Raw genomic sequence first — 22,050 nt, forward strand, 5'->3', positions numbered from 1 at the left:
ACAAACTGGTTAAAAGACAGGAAACAGATTAGGATTAAATGGTCAATTTTCTCACTGGAAAAGGGTAAACAGTGGAGTGCCTCAGGGATCTGTACTTGGACCGGTGCTTTTCAATATATATATCAATGATCTGGAAAGGAATACGATGAGTGAGGTTATCAAATTTGCAGATTACAAAATTATTCAGAGTAGTTAAATCACAAGCGGATTGTGATACATTACAGGAGGACCTTGGAAGACTGGAAGATTGGGCATCCAAATGGCAGATGAAATTTAATGTGGACAAGTGCAAGGTGTTGCATATAGGGAAAAATAACCCTTGCTGTAGTTACACAATGTTAGGTTCCATATTAGGAGCTACCACCCAGGAAAAAGATCTAGGCATCATAGTGGATAATACTTTAAAATCTTCAGCTCAGTGTGCTGCGGCAGTCAAAAAAGCAAACAGAATGTTAGGAATTATTAGGAAGGGAATGGTTAATAAAACGGAAAATGTCATAATGCCTCTATATCGCTCCATGGTGAGACCGCACCTGGAATACATGTACAATTCTGGTCACTGTATCTCAAAAAAGATATAGTTGCAATGGAGAAGGTACAAAGAAGGGCAACCAAAATGATAAAGGGGATGAGACAGCTCCCCTATGAGGAAAGGATGAAGAGATTAGGGCTGTTCAGTTGGAGAAGAGACGGCTGAGGGGGGATATGATAGAGGTGTTTAAAATCATGCGAGGTCTAGAACGAATAGATGTGAATCGGTTATTTACACTTTCGAATAATAGAAAGACTAGGGGGCACTCCATGAAGTTAGCAAGTAGCACATTTAAGACTAATCGGAGAAAATTCTCTCTCACTCAAAGCACAATAAAGCTCTGGAATTTGTTGCCAGAAGATGTGGTTAGTGCAGTTAGTGTAGCAGGGTTCAAAAAAGGTTCAGATAAGTTCTTGGAGAAGTCCATTACCTGCTATTAATCAAGCTTACTTAGGGAATAGCCACTGCTATTAATTGCATCAGTAGCATGGGATCTTCTTGGTGTTTGGGTAATTGCCAGGTTCTTGTGGCCTGGTTTGGTCTCTGTTGGAAACAGGATCCTGGGCTTGATGGACCCTTGGTCTGACCCAGCATGGCAATTTCTTATGTTCTTATGCTCCAATTGCTATTTTTTTGCATAAGGAATTTTAGAATATTTGGAATCAAATCTTTTGAGAAAGATTCTGTGTAAAAATAAAAAAATATATATCATGTCAGACTGCTAAAGAAGCTTTTAAAAGTTGTGGTGAAAGGAGCCATATGATTTCAAGTCAGCATGTGTAAGCCCAACAATTACACATCTGATCTGAGGCTGTAAGTGGTTTCAGTTTAAGCTCCCTCTCCCAAGACCTGAGGAAAGTATGGATTCTGGAAAAGGAATTAAAAAATACCTCCAATCAGTCCAACTTTAAGGGAACAGACTGCAATTGGCTTGGTAACAGCGCTTCCTGCTTTTTCCATCATGTTGCATTTGAAATGTTGCTTTCCTCAAGGTGATGATCCTTGCTCCTGAGGGAGTGTGATGATGTATACAGACACTTTACTAATAATATCAAAGAGCAATCTAAGAAAATCATATACAATGTGTCTTGGATATGCACAGAAATACATTGCTATTATGAATACTGTGGGTTAGAGTAAGATCCTTGGTTTCATTGCACAAGTACACATGGAAAGAGAAGCAGACTACACCGAATAATATGAGAGAAACCCTGTTGCTGTACATGTTAATAGTGCTACTTGACAGGGGAGGCAGCAGTGAAGTGCTTTTACAAGAACACAGATGCTGGAAATCTCCATTCTCTTCTATCACTTGCTCCAGAATAGAGCAGGGGAACCAACCAAAAAAAAAAAACCATATGAACTGTTGCTTGTAACATGTATACGTCGAATGGTTACTAATTCCACTCATTCAAGCCAAGAACAAAAAATATAAAAATATTCATTTATTATCCTTTTCTGTTTTATTTCCTAGGTTTAGCATTTAATTTTCTTTTCAAATAAAATGTATACAGCTACCTTGTAGCAATCAGCAGAAACTGGCAATCAGTTATAGAAACCTGGTCAGCACCATGGTCTGCTGCTTTACTGATGAATAAAAACGGCTCTGTACAGGTAACCTGCTTTCAGATGAGGTTTCATCTCACCAAAGAAAAAGGGGAGGAAAAGCGAGGATCAAACTTTTGCAGCAAAGCATTTATAAAGGTAATGTTATGTACAGTTTATTTCAACAGACAGATGTCGAACAGTGTAAAGATGCCCTGATGCCCTAGAGATAAATACATTTCAAAGATTCCCACTAAAATTAATCTGCTGGATTTGTTTTACTGCAAGCAAAATACCTTCTCTTTTAATACAAAAATCAGTATTTTGAATTGCAAATTTTTTTTTTTAAAGAAAATCTTTCATGATATTTGTGTAAATGAATAAGCATTTTTTTCCACAGAAACAAGCCTGGTCTACATGCTAGAATTTTTTTTAAACAGTTCAGAGACACAATGTGCTAACTATACACACAACAGATAATATAGTAAGAAACCACTTAACCTGATGAAGTTAAAATCTTCATTAATACACTGAAAAAGTTGACATAACTCATGCCTTTTTAAAATCAAAAATACAAAAATTAAATGTTTTCCTAAAAAGATTTCTCCTTATTTTAAGGACTCATTTGAAAATGAAGCTGCATGTAATTTGTACAATAAAGTTGTACAAGTAAACAGGTAATATACATAAAAAAATTAGCTGACATACATCTCATTTGTCCATCTTTAATTTCCAATACTGTACTGTACTCTCTGAGCAAGCATACAAAATATCAAACGTCTCTTTAGAAAAAGTGCCGTCCCCTGGACATTCCTGTACAAGAAAAGCAGCTCAAGCCTGCGGCACCTTACTGCAGCTAAGAGGCAAATAAGCTTTAAACTTTTAGAAATGATACCCCCTCAATCCTTCCTGTTCAATGGGGAGGGGATTATACCCTTTTATAAAAATATCTCCCTCTAGAATGAGCTGCAATAGTACCCAGGCTTAAAGACCATTTTGCACAGACTCTAGCCAGAAGCACTATGACGACATTGCGACGGCATCACAGGGTACAGGAGTGTACTCATCTCAGATTATGCGGGGCTGCTGCTGGCTAGTGAGCTCAGAAAATGGGCCCTAAAGGAGGTAACACCTATGCAGAAATTAAATTAAAAACCTAACATGAAATACTGAGCTCACTGTGCAGAATACTTCATTCTTACGAGGAATCAAAGGCAGCTGCATGTACAGCACGGCCCGAGGTCTGGGTGGCTCCACTGTACCTCGGAGTATGGATGCCACCATAGCTCATCCTCCCATTCTCTTCCAATCATTGAATCTTAGGTTCTTCTACCCCATCACTTGATTTTTTTTTTTTTTTTTTAAGATTTCAACTACAGCAGAATATTACAGATACAAAATATAAATGCAGGTAATTTCTAAATAGAACTTACATGGACTAAAACTAGAGAATATTCTTTAAACAAATATACAGTATGCAGGCAGACGAAGCAGGAGAAAAACAGCCATTCAATTATATAATAATAATATTATAATAAAAAAAACTAATAAAATTTGGCTAGTTCCAGAAAAAAAATCTATGAAGCGCCTCAGCTAAAAGGAATGCATATTGAATGCTATTCTAATACCAGTCAAAAATGTAAAAAGGTTATTATTAACCTGAACAGGAAAATAAAAACAACTTTTACTGGCCATTCCTGTTGAAATCAGAAAAGTGGCTACAATCCCACTTTGTAGCAGTGAGCAGAGGAGAGAAAGTCCACGGCAGCCCCCTCGGTGTGTGCAGCCTCTCTGGCTATAGCATTTCTGTCCTAGCTCTGTGTGTATCCAGTCTGAGAGAAGGAAACTTTCTCTGCATTACCCTTTCATTATTGTTGGGCACCAAAGATAAGAAAAAGCAAAGACGGGCTACAAAAATTTCAACAGTAATGGCAATGCTTTGTTTTTGTTGTAGTCCAGAAAAAGGGTCCTGCATTTTGTCTCCCCACCCCCTCAGTGATTTCACACAAGTCTTGCTGGTTAATCTGGGGGTAGCAAGTCATGCAAGCGAAATCTGTCTCTGATATGAGGCCGTACATCCTCGTTCTGTGGAGGAAAAACAGAAGACAAGTGTTAGTACAATATTCATCTGTCACTTCAGACAGCAGGTTTTTATATCAGGGAGCAATTGACTTATTGCATTATTGACTTATTGCATTATTGACTTTTTACTGCAGACTCCTCAGGAAGCCTTTAAGCATAGGCTCAGTTTATTATAACAATATCTAGCTCTCTCCTTCTCCTAGTTGGTGACTGCTGCTTCAGTCTGAGGCACTGGGATGCTACATGCTATCAGTGTCTGGAAGCTCCAGCTCATGGCAGTGCCAGCCCTGGGTTCACACAATAGAAATGAATAATCAGGAAAATGAAATAGACATATTTGTTCTTGGAAGGCCACATGGAATGTCAGGAATCCTGCGAGCCAAATTCACAGAGTATCTGAAGAGCATGGCCTAGCAAAGACCCAAAGAGCACCACGCCAACTGCCACCTTCTTTAGCAATTAGCAAAGATAAAAGGGGAGGAAGGTGGATTGTGTGGAGTTATCAGAGATCAAACATTTCAGACAAGTAATTTCACTGTTTTTGAAGACAAGTAGTCTTGCTGTAGGCAGACAACTATGGGATGCTTTCAAATATAAAGGAGGAAGACATGGACTTTTCCTCCAGGAACTTGCCCGTCTCTAGGACTAGCAAAGGATGTCTACCAGGACATTCCTCATACCTGCCAGATATGTAGCCCTTACAACATCCCTTAGATAATGACCCAATCCTACAACTGCATAGTCTCCCGACTCAGGAGATACAATCCCATGATTCCTTATATTATGCTGATGTAGAACATTACAACTTGGTTGTCTGTTTGGACCAGTACTACTTACTTGCTAGCCAATCTCTGAAAGCTTTCAGAGCATACCAGATCACCCTTAGCTCCAGGACGTTTATTTGATGAAGCTTTTTCTGAGCAGACCAGAGACCTGGGTGCAAAGCTTCTCTACATGAGCTCCCCCACCCCAGGTTGGATGCATCGGTGGTTAGGGCAATTTTGACTGGAGAAATTTGGAATTGTCTCACTACCAGGGCAGACAGTTCCTGAGCAGTTGTACGACATGAATGCTGTTGTGCAGATCCTGAGTGGCCTGTAGCCATTGTGATCTGCAGATCCATTGAGGTTTCCTCATATGGAGACATGCCAAGGGAGTGGCATGAACAGTGAGGCCATAAGTTCTAATAATATGAACAAGTTCTACTGCAGATATCAAGGTGCTAGCCCTCTGTTGTGGAAGGAAGGCTCTTGCCTGAGTCATGTCTAGCACAGCTCCTATAAACTCCAATTGAGATGACAGGCTCAAGTGGGAGTTGGCATAGTTGAAAAACCCTAGCAACTCCAATATCTGGATGGCCTCATGCATCGATTCTGTGGCCCCTGCCTGCAATGTGCTCTTGATCAGACAATCAATTAGATAGATATATCCATCCCCAGTTTGTGCAGGGGTGCTGTCACAACAGCAAAACATTTGGTGAAGATAGAAGGGTTGTCGTCAGGCTAAAAGGCAGCATGCGATACTGGAAATAATGGTCTCCCACAACAAATCTGGAATACGTCCTCTAAAGGTAGAATATTTCTATGTGGGTGTAACCATCCTTGAGACAGAGCGCATAGCCAGCCCCTTTTTGAAGAAAGGGAATCAAGGTGCCCAGGAAAACCATCTTTTAAAAATGTATTCAAGGTTCTTAGGTTTAGAATGTGATGGAATTCCATTTTCTTTGGAATCAGGAAATACTTGGAGTAGAATCCCTGTCCGCTTTCCTTCTTGTGTAATGAGTTTGACTGCATTGGTTTCTAAGATGGAAGGGAACACCTTTTGAAGCAGTTTCTAATGTGGCGAGCGACCTTAACTTGGGGCTGGGAGATGATTTGGTAGGAAACCCAATAGATGAAAATTTGTATCCTCTCCTTATGATGCTGAGGACCCACATATCCAAAGTTATACTGGTATAATGACACTAGGGGATATGTTCAAAAAGTCTTCTCTAATACTATTCTAAGTCATACATCAAGAGAAGAACTATACTTTATATTATATAGTTTCAACACTTTTATTGTATAATCACATATGTTCCAACTATCTAGATATTTAAAATCTATCTAACACACACATACCCATACATTCACCACTCATATCACATAAAATCCAATGAACATTTTTAAATATGTATGTCTCATACAAGGATATTTTGTTGCTCCATTAAATTCTTTAACAAAATGTTCTTCTGCTTATAATAAATTCAAATGCTTCTATATAAATTCAAGTCCAACAAAGAACTTTGTTTCACCCTATTAAAAACGGGCTTCTTCAGGGACAAATTAAAGAACTTCAACAAATTCTTCAGGGAGCAGATTTCATCACCAAAACACAAATACCCAAGAGACTTTCTTCAACATGCGATTAGTACCGAAGCTTCAATGTCTTCAACCTTCTTCAAATATCAAATTGCTTCACGTAACTTCAAGAGTGCTTCAACCTTCTTATTTAATATTATTTTTTATTTATTTAAAGCTTTTCTATACCGGCATTCATGATACAATCATATCATGCCAGTTTACAGGTAACAGGGGGTGTAATAACCTTAAGCAAATAACAAGTGGAAAGGAACAAAAAGTTACAATAAAACAGGGTAGTTGGAACTGGAGAAGGAATGAAACAAGATAGGAGTAACTTACAGTAACTTTACAGTAATAAACTATTTACATAGTGCTGAAAGGTCTCTTAATAGTTTTCTTAATAGTTGTTGTTGTTGTGGAGAGTCAGTTAGAATCGGGAAAGGCTTGTTTAAGCCAAGTTTTAAGCCTTTTTCTAAAAGTTAGTAAACAAGGTTCTAGTCTGAGATCAGGGGGTAAGGTGTTCCATAGATATGGTCCCGCTGTGGAAAAGGCCCGGTTTCTGAAAGCAAGATGGTGAGTGGATTTAGATGGGGGGAACAAGCAAGGAACCTTTGTAGGTTTCTCTGATAGGTCTTGTTGAAGTGTGACGTCTGAGGGGAATTTGGAGGTCAAGAGGAGCTTGGGAGTGGATGGTTTTATGGATGATGGTGATGGACTTGTGTAGAATTCTGAAGTGTATTGGTAGCCAGTGTAAATTTCTGAGAATAGGGGAGATGTGGTCTCTTCTTCTGGAGTTTGTCAGGATTCTGGCTGCTGCATTCTGGAGAATCTGAAGAGGTTTGATGGATGAGGAAGGGAGATCTAGCAAGATAGAATTGCAATAATCTATCTTGGAGAATATTACGGCTTGGAGGACTGTTCTGAAGTCTTGAAAGTGGAGGAGAGGTTTAATTCTTTTTAGAACCTGCAGCTTATAGAAGCAGTTCTTGGTTGTGTTGTTAATGAATGTTTTTAAATTCAGGCGGTTGTCTATTATTACTCCTAGGTCTCTTGCTTGGTTAACAATGGTGTTAGTTGGTGCACTTTGTGGGGTAGTACTGTTTTCCGGGGAGATGAGAAGGCGTTCAGTCTTAGCAGAGTTTAGTATCAGGTTTAAGTTTGTGAGAAGTCGGTAGATCCCTTGGAGGCAGTTTTCCCAGTGTTTAAGTGTTTTAGTGATAGATTCTTATGGGGATCAAGATTTGTTCGTCGTCAGCATATAGGAAATGTTTTAGTTGAAGGTTAGTTAAGAGCTGGCAAAGAGGAAGGAGGTACATGTTGAAGAGAGTTGGGGACAGGGAGGAACACCTAATGAAGAACTGAAGCGAGGGGATTCTTTATTATTGATTTTGACTTTGTAACCTCTGTTACAGAGGAATGTTTTGAACCATGTGAATGCCCTGCCTGTTATTCCAATGTCCGATAGACGGTTGAGGAGGATGGAGTGATTAACAGTGTCGAAGGCCACCGACAGGTCAAGGAAAATTAGTAAAAAAGATTGTCCTTTGTCCAAGCCCATGATGAGGGCTTGGACAAAGGACAATCTTTGAGGGCATCGAATTGCTGTACGTAATTTGAGGGCATCAAATTGTTGTACGTAACTTCTATAACATAAGCATTATGAAAATTACTATTTATGAATTTAAACCGTCCTATACCATCACAGCAAACCCAAATATTCATACTATGCAGAACTCACCACGAATACATGGAATTTTCTACATCAAACAAAATCCTTCACGTATTAAGAGCACAGGGCTTCAATATAGTTTTTAATGCATTCCCAGAAAACTGGCTTTCCCATAGGTTTCTCATTAATAGAAATCTTCAAACCATTGATCCAGCATCTGGAAAAAACAAATAACCATGCAAATAGCAAGAGACCAATGATAGCAAAAGGAAGGATAATTATACCGCACCAAATTTCCAAACTTTCACATTATAACACTCCATGTATTTGTGGTGAGTTCTGCATAGTATGAATATTTGGGTTTGCTGTGATGGTATAGGACGGTTTAAACCTCTCCAGATTCTGCAAAACTCAGCAGCCAGAATTCTGACTGGAACAAAGAGGAATGATCACATAACGTCAATACTGATTTCACTACACTGGCTTCCAATAAAATCCCGAACACAAATCCATGACCATCATACACAAATTACTACACAATGAACATCAAGGTCAAACTGGTTTAAACATAACCCCCCAGAATCCCCAAAGAAACTTACGTTCAAACAACACAGGCTGTTTAACAGTCCCCCCCCATCAGAGATACTCACCTGACAGAAACCAGAGAAAGAGCATTTTCCATCGCCTGCCCCAAAATATGGACTCCCTCCCAAAAGATTTGAGAACCCAATCTAACCTCAAAACATTCAAAAAAGATCTAAAAACATGGCTGTTCTACAAAGTCTACATTGACAATCAAGTATCACATCAGCCAAACACTCAACAGAATTACCAACCGAAACCACGCAAAAACAAGACATCAACCAGCACCAAGCAAACCCTTCTCATACAAAAATGATCTTATATCGGACTATAAAAAAGAATAACTTTACATTTAACTAATTTCCCCACCCTTGTAACCCTCCTTTCCCCACTCTTTCTATTCACCCCCCCCCCCCGTAGCACATCCACCCCTCTTCCTATCCCCTCTAATCCTTACCCACTCCGATCCCCTTTATCCGCTCATTTTCGAATATATGTATCCTGTTATACCCTTAATTCGCATATGTTAAAATACTACCTTTTGAATCTTGTAAACCGTTGTGATGGCTTCGCCGAACGACGGCATATAAAACTCAACAAATAAATAAATCGCAGTCTTTGTTTCCCCTTCATTCCTGAGACCCCCTGGCACCAATGAGATGATAATGAGTTAAGATAACCTCAAAAGACATCTGGTGGTCTCATAACAACTGTTTTGGTAAGAAATAAGGGTGGGGAAGATCAGAGACTAGTACTGAAATACCTTCCTAATGAGCTGGCTGTAAAGTGCAAACATAATACCTAATGCTTGCAGGCCCTGAAGTTAAGTCAGAAAAATAAGATATATAAGGAACTGCATTTGCCAATTTTCTTTGGATGATCCAAAAAAGCGCAAAGAGTGAAACAGCTTGTTTTTTTAGGGGTCCCCGGGCTTGCAGTCTTTCAATGACACTGCTTGTAGAAGGAAGACCTATGAAGGAAGTGTCTTTTGCCTAATATCTTATCCTTATTTCTGTCTGTATTAATACAATCCTATTTACCTGCATTGATTTATGTAAAGCTTAATGTGATACTGTATTCATTTTTGATATTACTTACCTTTGCTGATTTATTATTCATATATTAGCAACATTTAGCAAACTAAGTTTTGCTTTTGCAATATTGTTTATGCGTGTTCTATGACATAATATACCTCTATACAGCTACTGCTTACATTCAGCATCACGAACAGGATATTACATCATAGTAATACTTTATTGCATATATATTATTGCAATTATGTTTAGAAAAAAGAAGGCTTTGCTACAATCCATGCCTGGTTGGTATTCTGATGCACCATGCTTTTCTATTGCACAGAAGTAGCCAGGTCTCATGCTACATGTGATTAGTGGGAAAGGAATTGAATAAAGAGGTTGGATCTTTAGAGAATAAAGTGGCAACATTTTTTTTTTTTTTTTTTTTTTTTTAAGAGGGAACACAGTTGGGAGAAAATAGATGTGAATGGGGCTAGGGCATTTTGGTTATTACTTCAATCTATTTTACAATATTTTGAGAATGAGAGATTGCATAGCCAGATTGCTTTTCTTGAAAAACAGAACTGAGAGTATGAAGCTCAGTTAGTAGCTTTAAGACATTAGACATCTTTAGATACCTCATGAGTATCCAACGAACATCCTGAAATCTTAAAGATCTGCTATCGCCTTCTCACTTGGCCTTCAAAAAACTGGAAGAATAACTGACTGATTCAGATGAAACACAGACATGAACTTAAGTAAAAAGGTGGGTAAAAAACGGAAGGACATAAAAATCAGACTCTATAACCAAAAAAGGATCCCTGCAAGACAGTATGTGAATTTCTGAAATATGGGGAATTGAGCACCTTGCTATCAGAAAAATTGCTTTCTGTTGGTGTATACAATGGTTGTTAGATTAATAATACTGTTAATTACAGAAGAAAAAGACTGCTTCCAAGCTAAGATCCTTCAAGAAAATCTGCTTCAGAAGCTCAAAGGCAAGCACAATTAATGCCTTGAGGGCCCACTGAGGAACCAAAGGACGAAAGGGAAGCTGCAGTCTCTTAATGCCCCTTAAAAAAATGGGACATGTCTGGATGAACTGACAAAGACAAAATACTAATCTAACCCCTGGGTACAGGAGCTTTCCACATCTTGAACCTTTTCAGAATTCAAAACCAGACCCCCAGGGAAAGGCCAAAATAAAAGGGATATCAAAGTGACACAGACACACTAAAAATTCTTTGCAGAATACTTCAAAGATGTGCCAAACATGAATGCAAGCCAGAGAAGTTGAAGCTTTCAGTAGCATGGAAATAACTGAAGAAGAGTAGCCCCTCTTCATCAAGCTTGTCCTTTCAAGAGCCAAGCCATAAGATGAAACTGAAAAGGGTCGTCCAAAACAATCTGGTGCAGAATCCTGCGGATCAGAGGCCAGGGTCAGAAGAGATAAGGAGCTCCCCTTCCGGCCAAGACTAAATAGCATGTCTATTCTGAGGGCACAAAACTCCCTGAGATGGCTGAAGAACTGCGGGACCTTGGCATTCTTGTGAGTTTCCATTAGATCCCTGTGAGGCAAGCCTCACCTCAGAATATGATGAAAAGCCTTTTGGCTGCGCTCCTATTCACCAGGACTCAGAATATTCTGCTTGCACATTTTCCTCTGCCACATTATGAGCTACTGATAAGAGCTGCAGGTTCTCCTCCACTCAAGGAAAGTGAAAATTCATCTCTTCTGATGCTCCTTGATTCCTGGTGCCACCCTGCCTGTTCACAAACAGCACCCAGAACACTTTCCCTCAAATTAAGGGAAAGAAATAAGACAGAGCCAACCATATTGCCCTGATTTCCAATCTGCTGATAGACCAAGTCGCCTTTTCTGGAGACCAGAGCACTTGGACCACCTGGTCCAGACAATACACCCCTGATCTAGAAAGACTGCATCTATCATGACTAGAACCCAGGATGGAAATAACTGACACCCCAGAGGAGTTTCTCAAGGGCTGTCCATCACTTGAGACTCTCCCTCACCAAAGCTGGCAAAGGAAGATGGATTGGGACAACCAATAAGATAGAAGGAAGGGCTGAAGACGTCTCATAAGAGTTCTGGCACATGGAACTGAATCCAGGGTGGCCGGCATGGAGCCCAGCAGCTGAATATAATCACATGCTCCTGGCCTAGAAGGGTGAGAAATCTTTGCATCTGGTGTATCAGCTTGTCCACTCTTTCCATTGTCAGATAAACATGTCCTTCCTTTGTGTGGAAGTCAACCCCCAGGTACTCCAACGAATACAAAGTAACCAGATTCCTTTTTGCAAAATTGACTACCTAGACCAATTTGGACTACTCTGTTGGATGTCTGAACACCTTCTTAATGAGATATGGTCCTGATCAAACAATCATCCAGGTAGGGATGAACCATAATACCTTTGTGTCTCAAAAAGGCTGCACTACTACCATGACGCGTGGAGTCATAACCAACCCAAAAGGGAGTGTCCTGAACTGAAAATGTTCCTGAAGGATACAAAAAGGACTCCATCTGGAAATGTGAGATGCAAAGATTGCTGTTTACTCTTTTCAAATCAAGTATAGGTTGGTAAGTCCTGTTCTTCTTGAGAACTACAAGTGAAATGAATACCAATAGAGGCCCTTTTCTCAAAGGGGAATTGGCTCGACAACCTGCAACAACTGGAACCTTACCAGAGAATCAAGAGTCATATTTTGTGAAGTTATCTGGATCCACTCCTGGTAAAACTGATGTAAGCAATCATCTACTGAAAACAGCAGAGTGTGAACCCACTGCACTTCATTAGGAAGACTGACCAGTCCTGGAGGAGGAAGCAGAGTCAGGCTTTGGCTTTCAAAAACTCTGAAAGGACTGACCTTTGCCCCTCCAACCATTTGATCCATGAAAGAAATAAGTGGAAGAATATTTCCAGGCCTATACCATTTGTAAACCCAAAACTGACCACGACCTCTGTCAGGCTGAGAGAAAGGCAAAGGTTTATCCTCGGGGAGCTGCTGTGGTTTCGGATTCCTCCAAGTTGTTCACTAGCTATTCCAGATCCTCCCCAAACAGGAACATAGTTGTTAAATGTATCATAGTTGTTAAATGCATTTCTTTTTTTTTTTGTGTGTGTGTGTACCCCTGCCTTGATGGCACCCTGACTGGTGGGATATCAAATGTGAAAAATAAATAAATCACCAGTAATTTTTGCATATTCTTCAGGGGTAAATATATAAAATTGGTAATAATAGTTTAGGTGCGAATTACAGATGCTTGAATCATTGTAGGTGGATCTTGTGTTAACTGCAATATCCATAAAGAATGGAGCATCAGGATGAAAACTAAGGTACAAATCCTGCTGAGGATTCTTGTGACTTTGGGTAAGTGAATTCACCCTCCATTGCCTCAGGTACAAACTTAGATTGTAAGCCCTCTAGCAATAGGAAATACCTACCATATCTGAATGTTATTTGACTTGCGTTACCAATGAAAAGGTGTAAGCAAAATCCAAAAAATAAATAATGGTACCTACTTTCCAGAATGTATGTGCAACTGTATACATGTACCTAAATGGATCTGGGAAAAAATACGTAAGACTCTTCTTGGCATAATCTGAAAATATGGTGTGCAACAGATGCAAAAGCAAAATGTTATTAGGTGGCTTGACTGCATGTATGTATATCCTGACATGATATGAAAATCTGGTGTGGATGAGATGGAAAATCAAAAAAGTTATTGAGTGGCATTAAATCAACATGTGCATTTGTGGATAACACATTGAAATCATCGGTTCAGTGTGCTGCGGCAGTCAAAAAAGCAAACAGAATGTTGGGAATTATCAGAAAGGGAATGGTGAATAAAACGGAAAATGTCATAATGCCTCTGTATTGCTCCATGGTGAGACCACACCTTGAATACTGTGTACAGTTCTGGTCGCCGCATCTCAAAAAAGATATAATTGCGATGGAGAAGGTACAGAGAAGGGCTACCAAAATCATAAGGGGAATGGAACAGCTTCCCTACGAGGAAAGACTAAAGAGGTTAGGACTTTTCAGCTTGGAGAAGAGACGACTGAGGGGGGATATGATAGAGGTGTTTAAAATCATGAGAGGTCTAGAACGGGTAGATGTGAATCGGTTATTTACTCTTTCGGATAGTAGAAAGACTAGGGGGCACTCCATGAAGTTAGCATGGGGCACATTTAAAACTAATCGGAGAAAGTTCTTTTTTACTCAACGCACAATTAAACTCTGGAATTTGTTACCAGGGGATGTGGTCAGTGCAGTTAGTATAGCTGTGTTTAAAAAAGGATTGGATAAGTTCTTGGAGGAGAAGTCCATTACCTGCTATTAAGTTCACTTAGAGAATAGCCACTGCCATTAGCAACAGTAACATGGAATAGACTTAGTTTTTGGGTACTTGCCAGGTTCTTATGACCTGGATTGGCCACTGTTGGACACAGGATGCTGGGCTTGATGGACCCTTGGTCTGACCCAGTATGGCATTTTCTTATGTTCTTATGTTCTTAGCCCCTCGGAAATCTCATACAAATTTGGTGTAGAATGGACACAAAACCAAAAAGTCATTAGTGGATAACTGCACACGTCTTCCTGAAATCCACAGATCTGGAATAAAATATTTGCATCTAACACTCCTACTGGTTGGTTGCGCTATGCATCCTTTGGGGATCAAAGGTTTTGATTCACAAAACTATGTGCTGATGTGTGTCAAACAAGTATAAATGAAATTCTCCTTTCCAATTCAGTATCGAACAATGCCAATGATGGAATGGGTTTTGTAAGATTGAACATCTTGGATTACCATTTTGAAGGGCAACTTAAAGGCTTTTGGTTGGCTATGGGGAGACTAGAGCAGAAAGCCAAGCTACCCTTCTAGATGTACCTGCTATGGAAAGCGCAGTTGCTTACCTGTCACAGGTGTTCTCCTAGGAAAGCAGGATGTTAGTCCTCACATGTGGGTGACATTATCCGATGAAGCCCAGCACGGAAAACTTTTGTCAAAGTTTCTAGAAGCATGCCACTATCCGCACGTCCACGCGAGGTTCCCCTTCAGTCTCATAACATAGTTAAAAAATTCAAGAGAAAAAAATAAAACAACAAACCGGAAGAAGAACCCAACTCCGTAGGGTAGCAGGCGGGATTCCTGAGGACTAACATCCTGCTGTCCTAGGAAAACACCTCTTAGAGGTAAGCAATTGCGCATTCTCCTAGGACAAGCAGGATGGTAGTCCTCGTATGTGGGTGAATACCAAGCTCCAGGCTGTCCCCCAGCAGCAGGTGAGACCAACAGTTACTGAACAAAGTGCCAACGGGCACAACAACAATTGTGGTGCTGTTGGTTGACAGGGGACTGCCTGGCCTCAAGCAGGGGTTCTAGGCAGGAAGAGTTGGGGTCAGGTCTGAAAGAGATTGTGTAGGTCGGACTGGCCAAAGGCACTGTCCTGTCGACCAAATATATCTAAGGAGTAATGGGCCGCGAACGTGTGAAGGGAACTTCACATTGCTGTGCAGCAAATTTCGACAACAGGGACTGCTCACAGATGAGCCACTGACATTGCCATGGCATGCACAGAGTGAGCTTTGATTCGGCCTGTCAGCTGAAGGCCGCTTGCGCATAGCAGAAGGAGATGCAATCTGCCAGCCAGTTGGACAGAGACTGTTTACCCACTGCCACTGACAGCCGATTGCTATCAAAGGACACAAAGAACTGAGTGGACTACCTGTGACCGGCCGTGCGTTCTAAATAAAAAGCCAAGGCCTTCTTGCAGTCCAACGTGTGAAAGGTCCTTTCCCCTGGGAGGAAATGAGGTCTGGGAAAGAAGGTGGGTAAAACAATGGACTGATTGATATGGAAATCAGTCACCACCTTAGGCAGGAACTTAGGGTGCGTATGCAAATCCACACGATCATGAAAAAACCTCATGTATGGCGGATATGTAACAAAGGCCTGAAGCTCACTGACTCCTACGAGCTGAAATAATCTCCACTAGGAATATAACTTTCCAGGTGAGGAACTTTGGGTTGCAGGAGTGCGACGGGTTGAAGGGAGGATGCATGAGCTGCACCAGGACAACGTTGAGGTCTCAGGACGCAACAGGAAGCCGAAGAGGGGGCTTCAACTGGATCGAGGGAGCAGAGCCAGTCTCCTTTTTTGAGAAGGGGGATCAGAGTGCCCAGAGAAACCATCCTGAACTTTTCTTTTAAGAGAAATTTGTTCGACACTCTGAGGTTGAGAATGGGGCGCAAGCCTCCGTTTCTCTTCGGTATGACAAAATACCTCAAATAGATCCCCCGGCCCTGCTGAAGGCGAGGAACGGACTCTACCGCTCCTGCTGTGAGAAGGGCAGCAAGTTCTCTGGGAGCCATCTGAAACTGAGCTGGTACCCCTGACTGACTATGGTAAGGACCCACTGGTCCGAAGTGATGGCCCCCCCGGTGGTGGGCAAAGCTGATCAGCTTGTCTCCTACTGGGGGATCCAGCACCGGGGGTAAGCTTGGCTGACTCGTGCTCCCTTGCCGCCAGTCAAAAGCCTGTGGCCAAGGCTTGCTAGGGAGCTGGTTGAGGCCTACATGTCCGCTGTTGATGGGAGCGATCCCTGGAGCTAGTATGTGGCATCTGAGCTCGAGAGGCTGGGGGATAGTATTGCCTCTGCCTGTAAAAGGACTTTCTGGAACTTGGCCTGAAAGATTTCCTAACAGAGGAAGGAATGTCCAAAGCGCTAGCAGAGCGCTGTTGGAGGGGTTCGTGGTGGTCTATCAACAGAGCCACCGCATCCCGGATCTTATCCCCAATGAAGTTGTCACCAGTGCATGGGAGGTGAGCCAGTTTCTCCTGTACCTCTGGGTGGAGGTCGGAAGCCCGGAGCCAGGCCATTCTACGGGTGCTGATGGGGTCATATACAACTGGTAGGTGGCAATATGGGCGATGAGCATAGCACCCTGAAAGACCTTTCTGGCCAGAGCATCGAGCTCCCTATGTTCCTGCCCCGGAGGGTATGGGAGCGCTTGGCCTTTTTAAGGGCAGATTCCACTACCACCGACTGATGGAGGAGATGCTGCCTTTCGAATCCCAAGGCCTGATGTACCAGATAGGTGGCATCTCCCTTCCTACTGACTGGAAAGATAGAGATTGTGTGTTCTCATGTCAGAAGGAGAAGGTCCTTAAAGATTTCATGGATGGAAACCGCCACGATTTCCCTGGGAGCGTCGACAAACTGGAGCACTTCCAGCATCTTATGCCGCACATCCTCCTCTGTAAGAAGCTGGAAGGGAATAGCCTCGGCCCTGGCCCTAACGAGCCCCACAAAGGAGAGATCCTTTGGGGTTGACTGACACCTTTCCTCCGATTAGGAAGGCTCAAAGAAGGGGTCATCCGAGAATATGGATGAAGATTCCAAGGAATTGTCCCCCTACGGGCCCATAAGGGCCTTCCCTCCTCACTAAGGCCATCGCGGGACTGGCACGGGTGAGGCTCATGGAGGATCCTAGCCCTGGGCCCCAATGGCTTCTGAGGCACTGAGGGAATATATGGCTCCCTCGGCAACAGGGGGCTGAGGGCAGCAGGAGGCCAGAGGGCCCGGGCAAAGGCTTGGGGAACAGAGGCCTCGGGAACACAGCACCAGCTGCAAATTCCTCCTCAGAGGATCCAATGATAGGAATTGTTTCTGAGGGGGGCATCGGTAGCCGCTGGGGAACCAAAGGTCCCTCAGGCACCGGTTGTGTTGGGAGGGCGCCTAGAAGGATGTCCAGATGCTCGAACAGAAGTGCCAGAATAGACAGCGGCTTGACGCTCTGTAGACCTCTGAGCATCGCGGTCTGCACCCTGCGGTCCAACTCTTCCTGAAAATCCGGTGAGGCCAAGACTGAGGGAGGGGGATGAAGCGTCACCAGCTCTTCCTCAGTTCTCTGAGGATAATTGGTGCCTGACACCAATATCGGTGGGGAACGCCTGGGACTCCCGGGTACTTCGGAGGATGGGGCCTCTGAGGCACGGGGTCACTTTGGTGGTGGTACGGCAGCTGCTGGTACTGCACTGGAACTGCAGCCATGTACCGACGGCAACCGGTATCCATGCTTGCGAGATGTCCCACGATGCACGGCCCGGTCTTTCCCTGGTGCCGAGGAAGCGGAGGATCCGGATGTCCTGGAAACCAATGAGATCATGGAGGACCGATCACTGTTCCCTCAATCTTTTGAAGGTGCAGGAGGAGTAGTGACAGGGAGCATATCGAGGGGCTCCCCTCGACCTCCTGGAGACTATGACTCCTACGCAGGTGTGGATGAACTGGATTTTTTAGAACCGAAAAGCTTCTCCATCTTGTCAAGGCACGTACGACAGCCCTTGGGGGTCATCTGGTCACACAGCTGACACCTTTGGACGTCGTGCAAAGCCCCCAGGCAGAGGATATAAACGACATGCAAATCCGTGATGGACATGGTCCGTGGGCACTGGGGGCAACGACGAAAGTCGGACAACGATGACCGGCCACCACCAGGAAGCGGGATGCTGGTAATCAACCGTGAAGAAGCAGAAAGGAGGATTTGAACCTACTGCACCAAGGAAGCACCAACTGCGAAAGGGGGACCAGAAGATTGAACGAGAAAAATACTCGGTTTACAAGAAAAACAAAGAAGCGGAGCTCCATGTACCACGAGGCAACTGCACCACGGAAAAAGACAGACTGAAGGGGGAGCTTGCGTGGACGCACGGATAGTGGCATGTTGGGTATGCTCAGTGTGCTGGTCAAAGCTTCTAGAAACTTTGACAAACGTTTTCCATGCCAGGCTCCATCAGATGATGTCACCCACATGTGAGGACTACCATCCTGCTTGTCCTAGGAGAATATGTGGAACCTTTATCACATCTTGGTGCTCAGACCCTTATGTAGAAGTGATGCTTTGGAAACTCTGCTTGAGACTTGGCACTTGCTGTCTTAGGCTCTCGCCATAAGTTTCTGGAACCCTTTCTCCGACTCACGTAGGAAGACAGACTATGTTAGACTCTGTGGCATATCATAACAGCGAAGTGCCAAAGATGTAGAGGACTTCTTTAACAAGTATCAAGCCTTTAAGACCAGTATCTGAAGCTGTTCATAAGCCCATCAAATAGAGAGACTCAAGACTATCCTGGAACAGATGACATCCCAGAGCAGAGTTCATAGCCATCAGTGTTGTGGTCCCTGCCAAAGCAGATATAGCACACTTTGCAATGGTCAGTGATGGACATCTTTCAAATGCATTCAAGACAGAATGCGAAGCCACTGATCTGCTTCTCTGACATGGTGAGAAAAACAGATTATGCAAAATCAAGAGGAAAATATTTTTTCAGAAAAAAATGACCAAAGGCCTGCCCAACACCAAGTTTCCGGGTGAAAAAATCAAGGTGATCTGGGGTTGGCTCAGTAGAATGTTGCAGAAAATAATGAAACTTAATGAACAACCCAAAAGACTGAGTAGAGAACTAGGAGAAGAAAAATAATATAATTTTTCCCTAAAGCCAGGAAAGAAAATAGCATGAACGCTTAAGACAACCAAAGAGCCCACTGGAAATTCCTCAGACTGGATCAGTGGTATAAAGGACAAAAAGTGGCTACAGGGCCATGGCAGTGCAGAAAGTACCACAGATATGAATAAAGACTTTTAGCCTATGAAAAACTCTGGAAAGCTTGTTCTGGTCAGTGCTATGCACGGTCACAACTCACCTATGTGATTGGTGAACTTTCTGGTTTTCACAGAACATTGCAACATGGCGCAGAACAGCAGGGCCTGGCAAGATACGCCTTTCAGACAACATTGAAACAGACTGCCAAGTGGTTTGGTATCATGCGGATGACTTCCTATGTATGCTCAGATATTTTTCTTAAATACTGCAACACAGGTTAAGTGATGCATGTGTATGTGACTCAATCAAGACTGACTTATTAGAGAAAAGAGAAATACTCACCAGCTCTACAAGTTTCTCCAGGAAGGGAATTAGCTTAAGGAGCTCCTTGTCATTTTTGTCCATGAACCAACTTTCGATAGGGATTCCATTGGAAAGCTACAAGCCATAGAGACAGCACATTAAATAGAAACATAGAAACATAGAAACATAGAAATGACGGCAGAAGAAGACCAAACGGCCCATCCAGTCTGCCCAGCAAGCTTCACACATTTTTTCTCTCATACTTATCTGTTTCTCTTAGCTCTTGGTTCTATTTACCTTCCACCCCCACCATTGAAATATCTAGCTTGATTAGTTAGGGGTAGTAGGGGTAGTAACCGCCGCAGTAGGGGTAGTAACCGCCGCAATAAGCAAGCTACACCCATGCTTATTTGTTTTACCCAGACTATGTTATACAGTCCTTATTGGTTGTTTTTCTTCTCCCCTGCTGTTGAAGCAGGGAGCTATGCTGGAAATGCGTGATGTATCAGTCTTCTCCCATGCCGTTGAAGCAAATGAGGCATGCAATTCTTTTAGGATTTGAGAGTGATTCAGCAACACTACCTAACATGTGCAAGCTATGATATTCGCCCAGCCTCTTGCATGCCAGCTTAGAGCAGGGTTTCCCAATCCTTTCCTGAGGCACACCTAGCCAGTCAAGTTTTCAGGGTACATTGGTATATGCAAATCTATTTCCTACATATTCATTCTGGCAATTCTGGAAACTCGATTGGCTAGGTGTGCCTCCAGGAAAGGGATGGAAAACACTGGCTTAAAGCACTAAATACTATGACCAGAAAGTATTTCTTTCCTTACAACATCTCATACACACAAAATATAGGACCTCTCTCAGGGCTCAAGACAATGTATCCATTATCATCTTGATTTGTACAGCACATACCAGGTTGAGCATGTTGTTGCTAAAGCCTTTTCATGAAACTACAGCCGTGCACCTTTTTTTTTTTAATTTTTACTTTGTGTTATTCTCATCACCCCTTTCCTCCATATGAATTAAATAATTCATCTGAAAACCATTAACAGAAAAATGAAAATCTTCTCTCATTTTTCTTGGTTATATGCATAGTCATTTACAAATTCGCTCAATTTTAAATGAAAATCCTGTTTCCCAAGTCCAAGTAACTTATGAAGTTACTTTATCTCCTTTTGCTTTGCATAACATTATTCCTTTTCCTCTATTCCCTTAGGCAGCCGTTCTAATACTGACAATATGTTTTGCCATGGATTATAATCATAAAGTACACTGGAATCCTGTTTGCATGAAAGAACATGAATACATGAATAAATCAAGAATAGAGATTTTGAGAGTAGGGAAGTTTTTTGAGAACCCAGTGATGTCAAGTTAGAAAGTCTTGGGAGATCATGTATTAAGGATTTTGTCTAAGGTGAAAAGTTTAGGGGTCATATTGGATTCTAGTCTGGAGGCTCATGTGGGTCAGCTGTTTAGAAGAGTACATATGAAGCTGAAAAGGGTAGGTCAGCTATGCCCCTTTTTGGATTCAAATGGATTGAAAACTATAGTGTTTTCCTTAGTTATAATAGTACTAGATTATTGCAATATTTTAATGATGGGGCTGCTGGTTCATCTTATTGGGAAAGAAAAAATTGGTTCTTAAGCTAATTTTCTTTCCTTGAGTCCCACAGACTAGTCCAGATGCATGGGCTTTTCTCCCTTACCAGCAGATGGAGACAGAGAACAAAAGCTTCACTGCACTTTTGGTGCTTGAGCCACTGTGCCATCTGCAGTCTCGCAGTAACTATGTAACAAAACAAAAAAACAATAACCCCCCATATTTTCCTCAAGCAGAGGATATGGTGAAAACCCTAACTTTAACTTGAAATCCTTCCTCTAAGACGGATTAAACACCAGGAGAGAAGAATAATGGAATATACCCTAACAATGTAATATATGGTGTTTAGAATCCAAGGGTATGATTCTGGACTGAGCTATGGGACTCAGGGAAAGAAAATTAGCAGCTAAGAATCCATTTTTCCTTCTTTATCGTTTCCCACACTAGCCCAGATGCATGGGTACCCAAGCTGCCCTAAACTGGATGGAAACCTGCAAGGCCTACTCGCAAAACACTCTCCCCTACATCGTTATGCCTGGAGCCCATAGAAAACATAGAAATGACGGCAAAATAGAACCAAACGGTCCATCCAGTCTGCCCAGCAATTTTACGGCAGCATCAGCTGTGCCATACAGGTCTCCCCCATAATGGTAGCATATGCCATGCCAAACAAGTTACCCTCATACTTAGTTTTCCAAACCGTCAAAGTCAGGGCCCTTGTTGGTTACTGTCTGAGTCCAATTCCC

The 22,050-nt window shown here is 42.3% G+C and overlaps 1 protein-coding gene across 6 annotated transcripts in view; it reads right to left on the reverse strand.

The window, feature by feature from the left end:
* Positions 1-2,344: 2,344 nt before the first annotated feature.
* The window catches only part of CTDSPL2 (CTD small phosphatase like 2), a 127,558-nt gene continuing 107,852 nt past the window's right edge, over positions 2,345-22,050 (reverse strand). For all 6 annotated transcript variants that reach the window (XM_029574686.1, XM_029574687.1, XM_029574684.1 and 3 more), the window contains 2 exons: positions 19,737-19,832; positions 2,345-4,162 (listed from right to left, as the gene is read on the reverse strand). In XM_029574686.1, the coding sequence (XP_029430546.1) occupies positions 4,097-4,162; positions 19,737-19,832 (162 nt within the window). In that variant the 3' untranslated portion in view covers positions 2,345-4,096. The remainder of the gene's footprint in view (positions 4,163-19,736; positions 19,833-22,050) is intronic.

The sequence above is a fragment of the Rhinatrema bivittatum genome, chromosome 13 (assembly GCF_901001135.1).
Source record: "Rhinatrema bivittatum chromosome 13, aRhiBiv1.1, whole genome shotgun sequence".
In the NCBI taxonomy this organism is placed as follows: Eukaryota; Metazoa; Chordata; class Amphibia; order Gymnophiona; family Rhinatrematidae; genus Rhinatrema; species Rhinatrema bivittatum.